Genomic DNA, 22100 nt, shown 5'->3' on the forward strand with positions numbered 1-22100 from the left:
TGCTTATGGATAGAGTGGTTAACCCAGCTGACTTTAGATTGGATTCTTAAATTAGGCCTTTCTTATTCCAAAACCAGAGCTTTGCTTGGACCAAGACAACAACTCTGTCACATTTGCCTCTCCACCATCTCAGACTTGCTGCCGTTGCGACTCCAATCTCGTCATGGAATCTCGATAGAAGGGCGTGACTGTATCGGCTTGGTCCCTAGATTGTCTCTACTGCTGAGTTCGATGGGTGATACCACCTAATTGATTTAATGTTTAAACCGTACCTAAATAATAAGCTACAAAACAAATTAAAGTTGGATTATCTCAAATCTTCGGTGGGAAAAAATGGAACTTCCAACCTGGCCACAGTTGGCATTGTTTGTCAACATTGTAGTAAATTACATCACGAGCAATATTCATCCAAATACCTACGACATGTGAATCATGGCTTTCTCCATATTCTTTTGTTACAGGTTATACTAGTTTCTCCTTGGCGGTTGTGGTCTTGCGTTGGTGGTGCACCTGCTTTCTGATCTTAATTTTAGGGTTGTTTTGTTGTGAGCCTTAGCCATTTGTCGGCTTTATGCCTGTTGTAAGTTTACTTTACGCCATTTTATATTGTATTTGTTTTGAAGTTGATTATATGAGTATGTTCCTGGACGTTTTCCTGAGATATGCCCAAGTTTAGTGAGCACCAAAAATATAGAAATGTGAGGGCATAATGCTAAAATTATATTCAGTTTACATTCTTATACAATCAACAGTTAACGAGATAAAGTTATTGTTATTATTTTTTATAAAGAGGAGAGAGAATTTTATTAGATCAATAGGAATAACATTACAAATGACACAAATAACAATATGGCAAACATATGTAAAACTTCCCTACTGACCCGAGTCAGTCATCAATTACCACATGATAACGTGATATAAATTCAACAACGTTTTATACTCTAACAAACAAGAAACAATTTTTATCAAAGCTCAACAAAATTTTATAAATTCTTATTTGTTTTGGCATTCCCTATAGCTAAAGATGCGTTTCTCATGCAGCCCTTATCTCCATTTTGTTTTTTGGGTAATTAAAGATACTCTCTCTGCCTAATTTATTTCGATACCGACACAACCTATTCAATCAAATCTTTGAAATCTTCTTTAAAAAAAATTATTGGCCATGTCATCCAATGATGCATGCTGCTATCATTTTGGCTTTTGGTTGATTTCTTTTCCCACATAACACATATTGATCTATTGTGTCCCATCTCTCCACAAAATGATTGAGCAAAGCAAAGTCATGAGCCAATCAAATTGTGTGACATGGAGCAAATGCGGCTAATAATTGATCTATGATTAGAAAGCAAAGCACTAGTGTATAGCTAGCAAAACAACTCACCTAATGTTTAAGGAAGAGATTAGTTCTTCCATTTGTTGCTGTCTCAGTACAAGTCATAGTTGGCGTGCTATATTATCTTCTTCCTTTTATTTCACGGTGTAAATTACTTGATAATATTCAACCGCAAAAAATAGTTAATATGAAAATGGTACTTTCTAAATGGAAGGGAAACGTTTCTCGATATGAATATCCAACTTAGAGGCACACGGTTTGATTTAGTTCGATTTAAAACCTTAGCGTTAATCAAACTAACTATATCGGTAATGATTTTGTCAAACCGCAACCAAATAAGATTGGATTTAGATAAATTTCGTTTACATACGGTTAATTTCAGTTGGTCGGTTGCGGTTTTTATTCTACAATAAATTTCTAATTCTTTACCATGACTTTCTCGGATCAAATTAGTATAAAAGATAAATAAAAAGAAATAGTTTTCAAATCAGACTGGATCATCGATTTGATATATGATCTATTCCAAGTTACTAATGAACAAAACTTTGCGATAGCCAACAAAAACGGCCACATCATTCCAAGTTGTCACTAGTACTGTTATATAATTTCTAATTTTGTCACTCTCTTAATTAAATGTCTTGATCATGTCCTATATATGAATATTTATACACACAATCATCATATATATAGACAAAATCTTACTAGACTAACCAATTAGACAACACTAATATAATATAAATGCCACATTTTCTGAATAGGTAGCATGTGCTCGTTTCAGTACTGGAGGGAGGCATATGCCAAAAATACATGCACCACTAAAAAACGCAACTTGAAATTATTTGAGAGACAACAAAGTAGTTAAATCAATCTACACATCACTAGCGACCGCATTATACAAGCAGCTGTCTCTTTGTTTGTATTCTTCTTCATCCATTGTATCACAAATCCCTCTACCCCTCGTCTCTGGCAAACAAACCACAAACAACCCAAATATCCCAACCACAACCCCAAACACTCCATACGACAAAAACCTGCCATTGACTCTCCCGGCGGCCGCCAGCATTGGACTAAACACTCCTCCCAACACCACCGCCTGCCTCACCAACGACACAGCCGAGTTTCTCACGCAGGTGGGGAAAAGCTCAATCGTAAATATAAGAAACACCCCGAAAGCGGAGCATGCGCTGAAAAAAGACACAAGCTCGAACACAATTTGTATTGTTGTCCATATTGGATGAATTCCTTTCAACACGGACATGATGCTACAGACCCCACTAAGACTAGTGAAAACCAAGACTGAGGTCTTCCTGTTCACTTTGTCAATGAAGACTACTGTGATTAACGAAGCTGGAATCTCCGACAAGGCATTGAACGTGACACTTAAGTAGAGATTGAAGTCCAAACTTCCCAAGGCTAATGGCATTCCATAATATACCATTCCAACACCAAACCCTATTGCCATAACCGCGGACAATCTCCGAAAAGCCCATCTTCTCTTCACCAGAACTTTGATCGCCGAGTACAGATCAACGTTCCTTGTTTCTTGCTCAAAAGACAAGTTCGAAAAGAAGCTAGAGGTGAGTGCTGTTTTAGTGGTAGTACCATTGATGGGTGCCATGTGTTTTAGTGTTGCAATTGCTTCTTCTTTACGGCCTTGGACGAAGAGCCATCTTGGTGATTCACGAACCAAGAAATGAACCATTATGCAATACAAGAATGTGGGGATGGAAGTCCAAAAATAGAGTGTTCTCCATGAATGAGCTCTTTGAGTGTATGCAATAGCTGGTAGGGATAGAAACCCTAGAGTGAAGCAGAAGAAGCCAATGACACCTACCTGGCCACGCCACCTCCTCCCGACAAGCTCCGTTGATAGGACAAGAGCAGAGGTGCCGATGGTAGCACGGCCAAACCCAGTGATGAATCGGAGAATGGAGTAGATCCATATGTTGGAGGAGAAGGCAGTGAGAAAGGTGGACAAAGACATGACGAGACATGTGAGGAAGAGCATGTTTTTGCGGCCCAGTGACGTGTCAGCAAGTGTGGCCAGGGCAAGTCCACCTATTAAGCAGCCCATAAAGAAGGCAGAGGTGGGCATGCCCTGGACGAGTGACGGTGAACACTCGAGGGCCCATTCGGAGATGGTGGAAGTGTGTCTAGGCCGGTCCCAAGCCCATGAATTTTGAGGAAGTTGGCAAACGTTTGAGGCTGAGTTGCATGAGTTGTGAGGATCATTGAGTTGGGTGCAGTGCCATGTTGGCTGAGCGTCTGTGAAGACGGTGATGAAGGTTTGCTGGGCGTCAAAGAACCATGAGAACGATACAAGGGAAGCTTGGAGGAATTGGGCCCACCCAAAATCTCCGATGAACCGTTCGATCCTGGAGTCGAGGGAGGGAAGGTGTTTGTGGTGCAACACTGGGGGTTCTGACTCGACAGAGTTAAGTTCGGAGAGAAGAGGGTTTGAATCGGCCATTTATTGGTTCAGAGCAAATGCTTAAGATATATACTCGAGTTAGTGAAGCATATGGTGAAGGTTTTTATAGGGCTTTGAGATGAATGCGCACATGATTATTTGGTCACACTCACACGCAGTCAAAGTAGTCAGCGTCGATCTATATGTAATAATTTTTAATTTCTGTGAAAAAATGTTAGATAGGTTAATATTATGTAGGATATAAAACTAGAGTGTGCATAACAATCTGAAACCACAAAACCTTTGCACAAGGCTTCTCTTTGTACATGGGAGCAGTTTTACAACCATACTTTTTGTCAGTCCCAATAATCATATGTAACACATTTATGCTCATTATCTGCACTATTGTTTAAAATTTCATTAGGAAAACCAATACTATACGACATGCGTGTTAACTTGGGATTTAATCTCTACTTGTATCACCTCCTTATCAGAAATGCCCTCTATGCTAACTAACTATAGGTTGTGCAAGCACGAATCTGTACACTAAGCATGCACTTGTTCAAATTCATAACTGCCATCAGCAGTGGCGGAGCCAGAAAATTTTCACAGAGGGGGCACCTCATTATTGAAATATATTTTTCTTTAGGGTGACAATTAAACTAATTTTTTACTTGATACAAAATCCCTAATTTTTGTACTCCATTATTTTACATATTATATTAACTATCTACTTAATATCGATCCTAGGAAAAAAATCAAATGAAAAAATTACACACTAAGAAAATTTGAACAGTAATTTATCACTACAAATCTAAGTACGACAATAAGAGATGTGAAAGGGTAGCAATGATAATGAGAAAAGGAAAATTAGAAAAATACAAAGAAAGAAATATATGGGCATTTCAAAATTTGGTTAGAAAAGTATGATTATATTAATAATACAATAGCCAAAAACAAAATTTGAGAGGGGGCACATGCCCACCCTGGGCCTTAGCTCCCTCCGCCACTGGCCATCAGTCATAGCTTATCACAAAGAAAAATATACTGCCACCTGATCGGTGCATATTTACATATCATTTTGTACCCTTCTAATTTATGATTTGGTTATGTTTTTGAGTTAAACTTGTGCTTTTAATAAGTTTTGTGTTTGTTTCAGTGTTATAAGCTTGAGACTCACTAATTGCATTTTGGAGACAAGTTAGCTCAAAACGGTGTCTGCAGATCAGTCAACTTCACGGATTGGACTGTACTTCCTCAAGAAGAACCAGATGATGAGCCATACATCATTGGAAAGATACGGAAGTCTAGTTTCTGTATAATTTTACGGTTCATGATTCCGAGTCTTCTAGAGAAAGTTATACATGTTTTGGCAACTTAAGGTCAAATTCGGCAGCATCTGCGTTACTGGGCCAAAAATCACATTTGAAGGGCTTTCCGATTTTTCCTTGAGCTGGGCTGCATATGCTTGGAAAGATAAGACAAAGAGCTTCAAGATCCATATTTTTCCAGATTTTTCAGATTGGAGCCACAAGCCCAAAACGAGCCCACAAGCTGGCTGCAATGCATTGTCATGCATGACATATGCATGATGAAGTGTTGTTGATTGTGGGAAAGTTTGGTGAAGCATATTCAATACCTATTTTTGAGTGGAATTTTGCAGCAGCCAAATGAATTAATTGAAGTTGAAGTGGGGGTGCAACACTAAGCCTAAAGACAAGAGGAATTATTTTCAAATGCAATTGTGTGTTAGGTTAAGTTGGTGAATTAAGTGTAGTGTGTTAGGTGAAGTTAGTGTGTTTAGATAATTCAATTGTATAATTCAGATTTTCAACTTCCTTAGGCCTATAAATAGTGAGGTTTCCTAAGCTTGTAAACACACCCCAAGGGGGGGAGCTCTCAAACACTTATCTAGAGCTCCCTTCCCTTCTCTCCCTCAAATTCTCTTAGTTTCTCTTTCTAGTTTTCAATTGTTATAATGAGATCTTTGTGCTGAAATTCTCCTTAAGTTTTTCCAAGTTCTACTTAATTTTCATTGTTATGTAAATTCTTTTCTTTAGTTTCAAGTTTGATTAGTTTCCAAGTTTCAATTATGATTTTTGTTCTTATTCATTATGCTTATAAGTTAATATGCTAGTTTGAATGATTGATCACCATTTAGGCTTGCATGTTAGCTATCTTGGTTTGAATTAAGAGTAGACACCATGCTTTAATTCGAATTGAACTATGAATAGGAAGAGTATGTATGGACATTCGACAACAGGGATTAGATACATGCTTGGTTGTTTAAATTGTTCTTCTATGCTTAATGGGTTCCTAATGCTTAATTTTAGGTTAGACAACAAATGATCAAATTAGGGAATTAGGAACACAAGGTTATGACCACACACCATGGCTTAATCATACTTTAGCTAGAATCAATCCATTAATCTAATTGGACTTGGGAACTTATCTGCTTGAGTTAGTTATTTCTTTCTTCCTTGTTTTATTTATTTCCTTTCTTTTTTCATTTCTGTTTTGTGTAGGGAAACTAAATTGGATCATTCAATCACCAATCCCTGTGGAATCGACCTCGCACTTACATACGCTAAACTACCAACGGTTCGTGCACTTGCGAGTATCACAAGTTGAGGATGCAGCTGAATCCATTTTGGTGCAGCTGTATCTACACAACACCACCCACCCACGAGTATTGATGATGGTCATGTGTAAGGCACATGATCACTTTTGACCGAAAATCGAAAAGAATTGGAGTCGAGAATGACGACATTATTAATGTGCAACAAAAGAAGACTGAGATGACATTGATCGAATTGAAAGAATAAGGAAGAAATAGATATGTTTGAAAAGAGTACCTGAACTACTTGTGAAAGAATAAGGAAATATGTTCTAGATTTACTGAAGGAAACTGGCATGCTGGGTTGTAAGCCAGTAGATATGCCCATTGAACATAAGCATGGCTTGGAAGAATTTCCTAATTAGGTATCAGCTAACAAGGAGAGATGTCAGAGGTTGGTTGATAGACTAATTTATCTGTCACATACTAGTGAGAATCATATGGATGCAGTTACGAGGATATTAAAGTATGCACTAGGGAAAGGTCTTATGTTCTCTCGACATGGACATTTGGATTGTTAGCCTACAACCCAAACCACCAGATTGTAACTCATGATTCAATACCTTCTGTAACGTGTCTGTTAGTTAGGGATGAGCTGGCTGTTAGTTTCTGTTAACTTAATTCGCTAGTTAGTTAGCTAAAATATACATAAGTCTTGAACTGTAAGTTTAGTGATTCATCTAATGAGAAAATCAGTTTCACAATATTTCTCTCTCTGTCTCTCTCTCTCTCTCTCTCTCTCTGTCTCTCTCTGTCTCTCTCTCTTTCTGTTTCTTTCTCTCTCGATACTTCTATCTCTCAAAGCTTGATTGAGCTCATCAATGGCTTCCATGAAGAAAGCGTTCATATGGTATCAGAGCATTGCATCTGCATATTGTGACCGATTTCTCTCTTCCGCTGCTCACTTTTTCGGTGTTTGTTTCTCTCTGTAAAGTAATTGTGAGGTTCTGCTTTCTTCTCAATCTCTTAGCAACTTCGTACTCTCTCTACCTCTTTGTATCTTGTGGTCACTGTTCGAATTGGTCTTGCAATCGAATCTCTTGCTTCTTTTCTCTCTGAAATCAACCTGAATTTCTGAATTTTTGATTGTGTGAAAATGGGGAAAAACTCTGTTACACCAATTGATTTGCTTCATAATGCTTCCAATTATGTTACTTAGAAATTAGATGACACTAATTACATGCAATGGAGCTATCAGGTTGAGAAATTTCTCAAAGTTTATCGGCTTTCTAGTTTTCTTGATGGCATGGTTATGGTTCCTGCTGATCCTGATGCAAATGCTTATCTAGAATGGGAAGCAATGGACACTACAATTTTGAACTTAATTGCTGCAAGTCTCTCAGATGATGCTTTTCATGAAACGATGAATTGTAAGTCTGCTACAGAGGCATGGAATACACTGCGAGATCGTTATTCTTCAATTTCTGAGCTCAAGATCATGCATCTTAAGAATAATTTGCAGATAAACAGACTCCGATTGGGATGGAAAATGAGTTGAACGAAGGTCCACTTTTGGCTACTACATATTTGTGGGAGGTAATTTGGTTCCTTGGCGGAGCAAGAAACATAAAGTTGTAGCCTTATCCAATGCCAAGGCTAGGGCTATGCCTAAAGGCATTTGTGAGCTTTTATGGTGAAGGATACTCATGGTGGAATTGGGATTTGTGCCTAAAACTGTGATGAAGTTATGTTGTGATAATCAGTTAGCAATAATATTGCAGAGAATCTGGTACAACACGATTGTACTAAACATATAGAGATTGATTGTAATTTCATATATGAGAAGTTGGAGGAGATATTACACAAATCCCGCATGTCAAGACTAGGTGACAAATATTCTGACAAAGGTGGTATAAAGTCACGCGTTCCATAACTCACTTGTCAAGTTTGGTATTGGAGGTAGGGGTGGCAATTTCGGATACGACCCGTTACAGGACTCGAAACCTGCACGGAAAAAACACGACTCGAACCCGCACGATTAATAATTTGGTAATTTTTGGGTCAACCCGTTATGACCCGTTTATTAAATGGGTGGGTTTCAGGTCAACCCGCCAACTTGTTAAAATACATGTTTAACCCGTTTATTAAACGGGTAGTGTCAACCCATGTATACCTGTCAACCGGCTAAAAAATGAAGAGAAATGAAGACTTCAGCACACACACAAGGGGTTTCGAACCCCTACCATCTTCATTTCTCTCCAACCCCTTATCCACCATGCTACAGACAACTTTGTGATTATATGTTATGCCTTTTGATATTTATAATGTTTCTTTTTCTTCTATCTCTTTTGTTTTTTTTTTTTTTTTATAGATATTTATAAAAATACCCAATTCTAGACATGTATTTATAAAAATACCCAAGCACTATTTAAACATAGAAACATACCCAAAATGAATTTTGGGTATGTGTGTAATGATGGGTTTTGGGTATGTTTATAAATGGGTTTTGAGTGTGTGTAATGATGAGTTTTGGGTATGTTTATAAAGTGTTTTGGGTGTTGGATATTTTTATAATTTCAGCCCCCATTTTGGGTATTTTAGTGAAACTCCCTTTTTCTTTTTTTTCTCTCTCTCTCTCTCTCTCTCTCTCTCTCTCTCTCTCTCTTTTCTCTCTTTTCCTTCTCTCTTCTCTCCTCTCTCTCTCTTTTTTTCTTTTCCTTCTCTCTCCTCTCTCTCTCTCTCTCTCTCTCTCTCTCTCTCTCTCTCTCTCTCTCTGTTTTTTCTTTCTTTTCCTTATTTTCTCTCCTCTCTCTGTTTTTTTATTTAAATTTTTTCAGTTGTGAGTTTTGTAACATTTATGTTATTTATTTATGAAATTTAATCACCGGTTGTCGAAGTTTATGGTTCTTTGTACATATTGATGTTGCTTTATTAGTTGCTACCACTTTTTATTAAACAAGTTATTAACCAGGTAACCTATTTAATAACCTGTTTAAGACGACCCGAACCAGACTCGACACGTTTATTAAATGGGTCGGGTTTGGGTTGAGCATTCTTGAAACGTTTATTATCCCGACACGACACGACCCATTGCCAGCCCTAATTGAAGATATCTATGCGACACCTTGAGAGGGAGTGTTGGTATGAATCATTCCCTTATTAAGAGATAATTATGTAATTGATTATAATTCCCTTATTAAGAGATAATTATGTAATTGATTGTAATTCCCTTATTAGACATGATTGTATGTACTTTCCTAGTTCACTCAAATCCTATATATATACCTCCTAGAGAGAAGTATAAATCACTCAAAATATTTACCCTACTTTGAGTGTTGGGAGTGAATGATATAAAATTTGATTTCTAACACCACAATTTTATCTGAAACAAACCTTTGTTAGTTTCTAAACTCCTTATGATAAAATTGGATTATTTTCACCAATCACAAGAAATAAATTTTCACGATTAGATAAATATATTAATATTTAGTGTTGTAAAGTGCAGTTGTTTCTCAAATTTTCTCAAATTGATTTATTTTTCACAGCATTCTTGGTTTCTGTGGCCTCTATGTATTGGGTTGTGTTGGCGAGATATATCCTATTCTATTTGGGTTTCATTTATTTTTCCTTTTGTATAGATATTATGTAATTAGGATTCCTCTTATTTCCTAATTCAACCCTACTAGGGTTTGTAACCTTGTATTATAAATACCTCCTTTCGGAGAATGAAATAAGATCTGAAAATATTCTACCATATTGTTTGACTTGACATCAAAGCCGACTTTCTGGTGACCTGTGTGTGTTGTGCCCACCCGTGTTCTACTGTGTGCCCTAATTTCTTTTAGGGTTCTTGTGCCTGTGTCTGTGCTGTGTTTGTGCTTTATGTTGTGTTTGTTTCCGCTGCTATCATGGGTGATGATTCCAAGGTTGTGGTTGGTACTAGTGTGTCTACACCGAAGGAGGCATGTCCGTCGCGTGATTACTCTACCCCGATTACTTCTGACAAATTGGATGGCTCCAATTATGCCTCTTGGTCTCGTGGTGCGCGTATTACGATTACTAGTCGTCGTATGGCAAGTTGGATCAATGGGAAGAAGCCTGCTCCGTCTCTAGAGTCCGATGCCTATGCCGAATGGGAAGAAGATAATTGTCTGGTGCAGTCATGGCTTCTCAATTCCATGACTAAACCAGTTCGTGCCTTGTTTGAACATGGTGATACTACTTTTGATATCTGGGAGGCTGCTCGGAAGACCTATACTGTGACTCAGAATAGTTCTCGTTTGTTTCAACTCCGACGGCAGTCCATACTTACAGGTCAGAATGGTGAATCTGTAAAACTGTTCTATGAAAAACTCCATGCTATCTGGCAAGAGATTGATTGTCTGTGTCCGCATGAGTTTAGCTGTTCTACTGATGAGGCTCGTCGTCTGAAAGAGATTGAAGCCGATCGAATTTATGATTTTCTTGGCGGACTTGATCCACCTTACGATGGTGTCCGTAGCCGTATTCTTGCTCTTAGTCCTGTCCCGCCTCCTCTCGAAGCCTATGATATGGTTATGGAGGAAGACACCCGTCAGTCCGCTATGCTTGGAGGAGGATCGCTGGCTCTCAAAGTTGACCCAGCCCGTCAACGACCGGTCGCCCAGCACGACGCGACCGGTCGCTCTCCGTCCAGAAAATTTGGTTCTTCTACTGGGTCTCGTCATTCTGGCTCTACTCCTAGCTCTCTTGAAGGACCGCCTAAATGTCACCATTGTAATGGGAATCATTACTCTGAGAAGTGTTTTAAGGAGCATGGTTACCCTGATTGGTTTGCTGACTACAAAGCTCGTATGTATGGCCCCAAGGCCACTTACACTGTGACTCCTGATGAGGCCCGTCCTCCGGCTCCATCTGCAAATCTGTGTGCTTCCGATACTATGCCAGGTATGGGTTCTACTACTTGGATAATTGACACTGGTGCTTCTGATCATATGACTTATAATGATAAAATATTTGATGAGTTGTTGCATAACCCTCGTAACCCCTATATTACTAGTGCTAATGGTTTACCTTCCCCAGTTACCAGTGAAGACACCATCCATCTCACTCCTTCTTTACCTCTGCCTCATGCACTCTTGGTCCCCAATATTCATTGCAATTTGTTATCTGTTGGGCGTTTACTTGATACACTTACCGCGTCTGCTACCTTCCATTCTACCCATTGTTTTTTCCAGGATCTCAGGACTCACGAGAAGATTGGGCATGGTAAACGGATAGGGGGGTTGTATTACTTACAATTGCCGGCAGCAGCAGTTCGTGGTTGTGTCGCTAATAAAGCTCCGAGTGGCAGTGTCAAAGACAAGCAACAACTTTGGTTATGGCATCGTCGCTTAGGACATCCGTCGTTTGGTTATCTTAGACATTTGTTTCCTTCGTTATTTAGTTCGTGTGATGAGTCTTGTTTCAAATGTGAGACTTGTGTAATGGCCAAGAGCCACCGTACTGTTTTTCCCTTAAGTAATAATAAAGCTGCTTTGCCTTTTGAGTTAGTACATTCTGATGTCTGGGGTCCTGCTCGTGTGACTTCTCATGGTTTCCGTTGGTTTGTTACGTTTATTGATGACTGCACTCGCTTAACATGAGTGTATTTGATGAAGAATAAACATGATGTTGCCTCTATTCTTCCTGACTTTTGTGCCATGGTGTCTACTCAGTTTCATGCTCGTGTTAAAGTATTTCGGACTGATAATAGCGGTGAATATGTGAATCATACCTTGACCCAGTTCTTTCGTGATCAAGGTATCATTCACCAAACTACTACTCCATTCACACCTCAACAGAATGGTGTGTCTGAAAGAAAGAATCGTCAGTTACTTAAAGTTGCTCGCTCTCTGATGTTGGATATGTCTGATCCTCATCATCTTTGGGGACATGGTGTCTTGGCCGCCGCCTACTTGATTAACCGTACTCCTAGTCGGGTTCTTGATTTCAAGACCCCACTTGATGTGTTGTGTGCTCATACTTCTCCGGTTTCGGTCTCTAAGTTACCTCCGAAGGTGTTTGGGTGTGTTGTGTATGTTCATGTCTACTCCCATCAACGGAGTAAACTTGATCCTTGTGCTCTCCGTTGCGTCTTCATTGGTTATTCTACTACTCAGAAAGGTTATAAGTGTTATCACCCGCCTACTCAGAAGGTACATGTCACCTTGGATGTCACCTTTCATGAAGAAGTATCCTATTATGTTTCTCCCTCCTCTTCAATTCAGGGGGAGAGGGGGAGAGAATTGAAGAGTTTCGGAGTGGAAAATATGGAAGATCTTTGACCTGAAGAAGGAATTTCTGGCGCACAGGAGACGACCGATCGTTTGGACGAAGCGACCGGTCGCGAACGAATCTGTATGGATACTACCGGTCGCGAGGATGACGCGACCGGTCGCGAACGAATCTGTCTGGATACGACCGGTCTCGTGGAAGTGGGCGACCGGTCTCGAATGAATCTGCTTGAAAACGACCGGTCGCACATGGAAAACGACCGGTCGCTTCCCTCGACGAGCGACAACAGTACCGATACAAGTGACGCGACCGGTCGCCAGGAATGTCACGACCGATCGTCGGATGATATTTTTGAATTTTTTGAGCCTCTCTCAGAAGGACATAACAGTGATACTAGCGACTCTCGTACAGATGAAATTGATACAAGACCCCCCTCTACCCTGTCATTGCCTCAATCAAGTCGTGATAATGAGGTACTTTCTAGTGATGTGCCTACCTATTCTTTGCCCCCACGTACTACCCGTGGGAAACCTAAAGTGCAATATTCTCCTGATATACATGCCAAGTCTAAATATCCCATTAACCATTATATGTCAACTCATCGTTTATCTAAGTCATATGCATCATATTTGTGTCAATTATCTAGTGTATGTATGCCAACTAAGTTGCAGGATGCTCTATCTTATCAAAACTGGGTAGATGCAATGCATGTTGAGATGGAAGCCTTGAACAAGAATGCTACTTGGGAGTTAGTTCCTTTACCAAAAGGGAAAAAGGCAGTTGGGTGTAGATGAGTATTTACTTTGAAGCATAAGGCTGATGGTTCCATTGATCATTACAAGGCAAGATTGGTAGCAAAAGGGTATACTCAGACATATGGAGTGGATTACACGGAGACTTTTGCTCCAGTAGCTAAACTCAACACTGTACGCGTACTCTTATCCTTAGTTGCTAATCATGACTGGCCACTATTACAATTTGATGTCAAGAATGCGTTCCTCCATGGTGACCTCAAAGAAGAAATATACATGGATCCTCCACCGGGTATCCTTGTGACCGCTAAAGAGGGTATGGTGTCCAAGCTACTGAAATCATTGTATAGATTAAAGCAGTCTCCAAGAGCTTGGTTTGGGAGGTTTGTTGCATCTATGAGGAAGTCTGGATATGTACAAAGTAATGCGGATCCATATGTGCAACCAATAATATCCTGACAAAATTGGATTATTTTCACCAATCACAAGAAATAAATTTTCACGATTAGATAAATATATTAATATTTAGTGTTGTAAAGTGTAGTTGTTTCTCAAATTTTCTCAAATTGATTTATTTTTCACAGCATTCTTGGTTTCTGTGGCCTCTATGTATTGGGTTGTAATTATCAGCGTACAATAATTGATTTATGGTTAGAAAGCAAAGCACTAGTGTATGGCCAGCAAAATAACTCACACGAAACGGGTGTAAGGTCACTCGGTTCTCTCAAGACAGTAGACAGATCCTTAAGGAAGATATTCCTCAATTTGTTGCTTTCTCAGTACAAGTCATTGTTGGCGTGCTACTATCATCTTCCTTTTTTTCACGGTGTAAATTACTTGATGATATTCAACCACAAAAAATAGTTAATATTAAAATACTTTATAAATGGAAAGGGAAATGTTTCTGGATATGAATCCCCGAATATTATGTTTTTCACTAATCCAACTTGCTAATAAACAAAACTTGTGATAACAAAAACGGCCATAAAGGAAAAAATTTGGCTCCTTCAAATTGAGGAGGAATGAGTCAAGCCAAATGGCCACATCATTTGATGTTGACACTAATGTATATTTTCTAACTTTGTCACTCCCTAAATAAAATGTCTTCATCATATCTTATACATCCATAATTTTTTATCTCTTTGGGCCTGCGTGCCCAAGAGGTTTTGCTTTGTAATTTTCTTTTCCGCATCAAAAAACCAAAAAAAAAAGACGGAAGGAGTTTAAATCAAACTACACATCACCAGCGACTAAATATTAACTCCAGATTATTTGAGGAAAGCCTTACAAGACAAAGTAGTTTAAATCAATCTACACATCACCAGCGACCGCATTACAAGTAGCTCTGTCTCTTTGTTTGTACTCTTCTTCATCCATTGTATCACAAATCCCTCTACCTCTCGTCTCTTGCAAACAAACCACAAACAACCCAAAAACTCCAACCACAACCCCAAACACTCCATACGACAAAAACCCGCCATTGACTCTTCCCGCGGCCGCCAGCATTGGACTAAACACTCCTCCCAACACCACCGCCTGCCTCACCATCGACAAAGCTGAGTTTCTCACGCAGGTGGGGAAAAGCTCAGTCGTATATATTAGCAAGACATTGAGAGCCGAGCAGGCGCTGAAAAAAGACACAAGCTCGAACACAATTTGTATTGTTGTCCATATTGGATGAATTCCTTTCAACACGGACATGATGCTAAACACCCCACTAAGACTAGTGGAAACCAAAAGTGAGGTCTTCCTGTTCATTTCGGAAATGAAGACTAATGTGATTAACGAAGCTGGTAGCTCTGACAAGCCATTGAATGTGACACTTAAGTAGAGATTGAAGTCCAAGCTTCCCAAGGCTAATGGCATTCCATAATATACCATTCCAATACCAAACCCCATTGCCATAAGCGCGGACAATCTCCGAAAAGCCCATCTTCTCTTCACCAGAACTTTGATCGCCGAGTAGAGATCAACGTTCTTTGTTTCTTGCTCAAAGGACAAGTTCGAACAGAAGCTAGAGGTGAGTGGTGTTTTAGTACTAGTACCATTGATGGGTGCAATGTGTTTTAGTGTTGCAATTGCTTCTTCTTTGCGGCCTCGAACGAAGAGCCATCTTGGTGACTCACGAACCAAGAAATGAACCATTATGCAATACAAGAATGTAGGGATGGAAGTACAAAAATAGAGTGTTCTCCATGAATGAGCTCTTTGAGTGTATGCAATAGCTGGTAGGGATAGAAACCCTAGAGTGAAGCAGAAGTATCCAATGACACCTACCTGGCCACGCCACCGCCTCCCAACAAGCTCCGTTGATAGCACAAGAGCAGAGGTGCCGATGGTAGCACGGCCAATTCCAGTGATGAATCGGAGGATGGAGTAGATCCATATGTTGGAGGAGAAGGCAGTGAGAAAGGTGGACAAAGACATGACGAGACAAGTGAGGAAGAGCATGTTTTTGCGGCCCAGTGACGTGTCAGCAAGTGTGGCCAAGGCAAGCCCGCCTATTAAGCAACCCATGAAGAAGGCTGAGGCGGGCATACCCTGAACGAGTGACGGTGAACACTGTAGGGCCCATTCGGAGATGATGGAAGTGTATCTTGGCCGGTCCCAAGCCCATGAATTTTGAGGAAGTTGGCAAACGTTTGTGGCTGAGTGGCATGAGTTGTTAGGATCATCGAGTTGGATGCAGTGCCATGTTGGCTGAGCGTCTGTGAAGACGGTGATGAAGGTTTGTTGGGCATCAAAGAACCATGAAAACGATACAAGGATGGCTTGGAGGAATTGGGCCCACCCGAAATCTCCGATGCACCGTTCGATCGTGGAGTCTAGGGAGGGAACGTGTTTGTGCAACAATGGGGGTTCTGACTCGGCGGAGTTGATTCCAGAGAGAAGAGGGGTTGAATCGCCCATTTATTGGCTCATAGAAAAATGTTTAAGATATATCTATGAGTTAGTGAAACATATGGGTGAAGGATTTTATAGGGCCTTTGCGATGAATGCCCATATGATCATTTGGTTACACACAGCCAAAGTAGTCAACATCATATATGTAATAATTTAACTTTGTGTTCGACATAATTTTAGATAGGTTGATATTACGTAGGGTATAAAACTAGATACATAACAATCTGACACCACAAAACCTTTTCACAAGACTTTTTGCTCATCTCTAACTTTCTTGAATGGTCCTCCTCCTCTTTGTACAAGCTCTCTCAAGGTTTTAGTGAATGATATTTTACAACCATATATTGAAGAATATGAATCTTATATTAGAACTTAACTAAATAAAATACAACATATAATGAATTGTTCAATTACTAATATCATCGAGGCTTTTTGTGATAAAACCTCACACCTATTGGGCTTTGTAGGTGGTTAAGTTGGGAACAATATCGTTGTTGCTAGTAATGGACTACTAACCCGACTCTCTAAAATCTTTAACATGATATCAGAGCAGACTGATTGATTAGCCCTGATTTTCTTTCTTTCACATATCTTAGTCTTTTTGACTTATTGTTTAAATTTCATTAAGACATTAAGCTACATGAAAATTGACAAGCACGAAATGCCTTCTAAGCTAACTAACTATAGATTATGCAAGTGCTAATGTATACACTAAGTGACCATTTGACGTTGCTTATTTAGAGGAAAAATCACTTTCTTTCACCTGCCTGTTTGGTAAATAATAACATAATCTGATTTTAAGAATAATTGCTGTGAGCCACAGTTATTTGAGAAAGCTGATGAGGGGGGTGATTTCATTTTCCACTTATGCGGAAAGTAGGTGCGGAACCGGTCCTCTTTAATGAATTTTTATAAAATGCCCAAATTATCCTCCTTGGATTTTGCAAATTACATCTACTGTCCTCTTCACTTTTGCCAGTGTATTCCTCAATGGCTCCTTCCTTTTCTCTGACGATTACTAGCCAGTTCTTCTTCTTCTTCTTCTTTTCTTTTTCTTATCTTCACACCTTTCTTCTCTAATTTGTATTCAGGATTCCTACAACCCAGATCTAAGATTTTTTTCTTATTTTTTCACTCTTCTCCTTCTCTTTAAATTTCTAGGTTGTATTCTCAAACAAGATTTTACTCAATATCACTCTGCAGCACTTGCCCATGCATTATGCTCCTGCCTCATATGGTAAAATCTTTTCTTCGCTGTTTCTAGTTGAGTTCCTTTTGTTTCTTGTTGACCTTGGTTGCGCTACTAGTTCTCAACAAAGAACAAATTCTGATAGTCCTTCAAATCTCCAGATTGGATCCAGTCATCTGTTCAATTCCATAATTATGGATATGCAGTCCAGCAGAGTGATCTAAAGTTTTAAGTTGTTTCACATTTACTTGTTACCTTGTATTCTCAAGATTGTATCCCCCTGTTTGTTGTGGATTCCTGCTGTATTTTGTTTACTCTTTTTCTCGGCTTCAATGAAATGCTAGTAATTAAAAAATAAAAAATAAAAATAAAAGAACAAGGATGCTACATAACGCATATGGAGGGAGGTTCAAAGTGAATGGAAGAACTATGGTGGTTGTGAGTGTATACGTGTTTGAATTGCCTTCTTTCCCTATGCTATTTGATAACGGAAAACCACATCAATCTAGACTCTTTTAATGGCAATTGGTCGTTGGCCATTGAGTCAAATGGTGTGAATTATTAATGAACATGCAAGAAAGGACACTGAAGATTTTGGGTTGTGAATTCCAATCATTGAGTTTTCTAATTGGTTTGATAACATTTAATTTTTAGGCATAGCTCACAACACTTTTACACAAAAATTTATTAAATACTTATAAATTGATTATTATACCATCGTTACTTTTAACAAAAAGTTTACCAAACTGATTTCTTTCACAGTTGATTTTTCTTACAATAAATTTGATAGTGATTATTTCCATAGCACATCAATGTCAAACTGGCCCTAAACATGTACCAAAATAAATAAACGAATTCATTGTTCAAATTAAGGGCTAACTATTTCCTAACCACAACCGTTTAGATAAGATAACTGCCATGAGTCATAGCTTATCACAGAGAAAAACTATAATGCCACCCACCTACGAGTCTTGATGATGCTCATGTGTATGGCACGTGATCAATTTTGACCGAATATCAAATGGAATTGGTGTCAAGAATGACATTGTTTGGGCCTGGTTGAAATTTGACCGGGTCAGGCCTAAGATCCGACAATTAAATTAACATTGAGCCCAATCAGTGGGCCTAATCAATAAGGTCAGTTAGAAAGCCTAAAATCATAAAGGTGGCCGAATATCTACATATGGCTACATACATCAATCTGGCCGAGCACATCAATACGGCCGAGAGCATACAAGTGGTTGAGAGCCTATATGCGGCCGAAGGTGTAGATATGGTCGAATGACTAAAAGCGGCCGAATACATGAAATCAGTCAATGCTTAAATAAGGAGAGAGATAATCTGTAGGAGGATTTTCTCATAGGTTACAATTCAAATATAGAAGGAATTATGCCAGCTTGATGGTCAATCGAAGTTATTGTGGGAGAGCTCAAGATGGAAGGAAAATCAAATCAGACATTATTATTCACATTAAATTAATTACATGCATGAGACAGGGGATTGAGGACATCTCTGGAGCAATTATGATTGATTTGAAGGCCAATTTACAAACGACCAAATTGAGACGCACAGAAGCCCCTTTAAATACCAAGCTTATGGAAGAGAGAAAGGACCCCCGACACAACACACAACTTGTCATTTTACATTCTCTTCAATTTCTATCATAGGAGTAGCATAATGTAGCCATAGCCTAGTTCTTATTTTTTCCGCTCTAGTTCCATAGATTTCAATTATGCCTTTACATTCTTGTTCTTGTTTTTCAATTCTATTTTAATTACAACAATTTCAATTCATGTTATCTTTACTTTTCTTCGTAATCTAGTTTACTTTCCGCCCTTTACTTTACGCACTCGCATTTCAATTATTTAATTTATGCAATTTACTTTATGTACTCGCATTTCAATTATTTAATTTATGCAATTTACATTACCACAATCGTCTTTACATTCTTTATTTTACGCACTTTACTTTACGCACTCATCTTTAAATTATTTATTTTTACGCACTTTACTTTCCACACTTATCTTTCAATTATATTTAAATTCAAGCACCTTTTACTTTACGCACATGTTCTTCGTTTCATTACATTTCACCTTCAATCTTCATCTCCACCTACTCCACATCATTTGGTTGCTCACATAAAGCCTTGACTCCGAGGTAGTGAAAGAACCTAGGCCGTGAGGAGGTTCCTTGCTCGGCCGAACAATCGTTTGATTAAAGTCAGATTTTGGACGCATCATCTACTCACATTCTATTCAAGCCTAATTCGTGGCTTGGTGGTGGCACGCCCCGCACTCAATTAAAGAAGGACCAAAAACTCCTTCAATCGGCCTACCCAACCGAAAAAGGGAAACAGACATTAATGTGCAACAAAAGAAAACAGTGATGACATTAATCGAATTTAAAGAAAAAGGAAGAAATTGATATGTTTGAAACCGTACATGAACTATTTGTTATAAAAAGTCTAGTTAGATATATATTTTGAAGAGATATATGTATTGTGAAAAGACAATTGTTGACGCTTAGTACATACTGAGCTCGTTTGCCCAATAAAAACAGAACACGTGGCGAAAAATGACCAAACCCCCCTCCACCTCAGCCTCGAAGACACCTTGGGGAAATTCTGCAGACCACTTTGCGAAAAATGACCAAACCATCCTCCACCTCGGCCTCGGAGCTACCTTGGGGAAATTCGAAAGGATAGGAATCAGCCACGTCGACAACAAGACCTCTCCTGACAAGAAGTTCGCCGCACCTCAAAAAGAGTGCCCATATCCTCTCAAAAGCCACTTGTGAACCACCTAACCCACCGCCTGACCAAATGGGACTATCGCCGCGCGGTAGGCTACTCTGTTCGCACCCGCCCCTAGTGAAGACGCGTGAAGTCATCATGAGAAGAGGACGTGGATGAACCCCGACCGTCTGCCACCTAACAACTTGGTGTGACGCAAACAGCTCGGCTCCGAGCTGAAGTGACCGGCTCGTAAATTGTCTTGTTTAAACCCCCTATAAATAGAACCCACCATGCTTGTAAGAAGGGAACCTTCTCTTTTGGAGAGTCTTGAAAGAATAATAATATACAGGAAATTCACAAAGAGAGTTTTTTTCCTTATCCTTGCTCTTATCCCAAAATAAACCCGACACAACAAACCAATTCTCCTCGCCTCCTCGCTTAGGAATTGCATTAGGTATTCGTACTTCATACGTTAACCACTGGAAATTTGTGGATAAAACAACAATTAAATACGTATAACCTTTCATTGAAATAGATATGATGCATGTATTCATAAAACACACCCACATTCATCAAGCACCCGAAGCAACTTGTCATTCAAAACTTGTACAAGGCAAAACCGGTTCACAACAAAATTGTGACTAAATACAAGTTTCTTATTTTTGTATTCATCCAAAGAACATAAAACTATTAAATTTTCTAACAGAGTTCACTGCCAAGTAAAAGCGACAACATGCGCCTCTTTCTTTAACCTGTTTCCCTCAACCACCCTTTTGTTAATCGTCAATGTCCCTGCCTGCCATAATCATGTGATAAAAGGAAAGCTCATAATTTCAGACCCAAAAAGGAAAAAATGGGTTTTATTTTAGATTATCTAAAAAGGCTTCTTTTTTTATCCAAATTGGAGGATGGTCGATTCATGCATGTGCTTGAAACAATATTAATATACTAATAGATGGTGCATAACTGATGAGAAGCTTAGTCATCTGCCACTTTCTAACATTATTAAAGTGCACTTCCATTCCATTGTGGAAAATCAAGCAAAACTGAACCATATATATCTTGTAGGCTGGAAAGCAAGTTTTCGAGTTGTTCATCATGAAAACCAAAAGCTCAAAACCATTAATTTTATTCATGTTAAGAAGTTCTTAACCTGACCCCTCTTGTCGCTGAAATCCGTCCGTCAATGTTAAGAAGCTCAATGACGTTTAATATTAACCCAACTACCGCCATTTTTTGTTTGCTTCATGTGGTTATTAGTGTTTATATGATTTTTTAAGTCTTGAATCTTGATTAAACTATGTTCTGTAGTGATAAGATTGATGCCTCAAACATCCAATTACGTGAATGTTTTCAATTCTCTAATTTAAATTAGAGTACTTGTCACTTGCGATTGATATGTAAACGTGTGAGTCACATTAAAGCATGAAAAAAAGATTTATCAATACTCACCACCCAATTGCAATTTTTGCCGTTCAATATCCAAACTCAGACTTCCAAGTGATATTTGTTTATTTAATTCGTGCAAGTAACAAAGCTAAAATGTGTGCTCTCTTTCTTTTCTTAATGTATGAAGCCAATTTTGTAACTGCCGGTCTTTGTGCCTGAATTGTAAATGTACTTTATCGTTTTTATTTATAAAAAAGTATGAAGCCCAATCTTTTATGTTAATTAATTCAGTTTAGAAATATCAAGTAGTCTTCCGAACCAATAAAACTCTATGACAATTCCTTGTATAAAACCTCCTTTGTGATACTGCATGCTTGTCAATTGTCTTGTAATTACTGCCTTGATGAAATTTAAACAATAATATAAATGAAAAAGAATATGTATTTGGAAACAAAAAATTAGGATTATATAAAATCCTAAAACTTTGTAAAAGTTGGTCCCCCATACCAAATTGAAAGGAGCAGGCCATTGCAAGAAAAGTTAAGAGATGCGCAGATGCCATGTGAAACACGTTTAA

The 22100-nt window shown here is 38.8% G+C and overlaps 1 protein-coding gene and 1 pseudogene across 1 annotated transcript; both read right to left on the reverse strand.

The window, feature by feature from the left end:
* Positions 1-2063: 2063 nt before the first annotated feature.
* LOC110760311 (organic cation/carnitine transporter 3-like) lies at positions 2064-3847 on the reverse strand. The gene has a single exon (XM_021962560.2). It carries the CDS (start codon positions 3801-3803, stop codon positions 2202-2204), a length of 1602 nt encoding a protein of 533 aa, XP_021818252.2. The 5' UTR covers positions 3804-3847; the 3' UTR covers positions 2064-2201.
* A 10708-nt stretch (positions 3848-14555) lies between these two features.
* Positions 14556-16269, reverse strand: LOC110760312 (organic cation/carnitine transporter 3 pseudogene; annotated as a pseudogene).
* Between the last annotated feature and the right edge of the window lie 5831 nt (positions 16270-22100).

The sequence above is a fragment of the Prunus avium genome, chromosome 4 (assembly GCF_965620075.1).
Source record: "Prunus avium chromosome 4, drPruAviu1.hap1.1, whole genome shotgun sequence".
Classification (NCBI taxonomy): Eukaryota; Viridiplantae; Streptophyta; class Magnoliopsida; order Rosales; family Rosaceae; genus Prunus; species Prunus avium.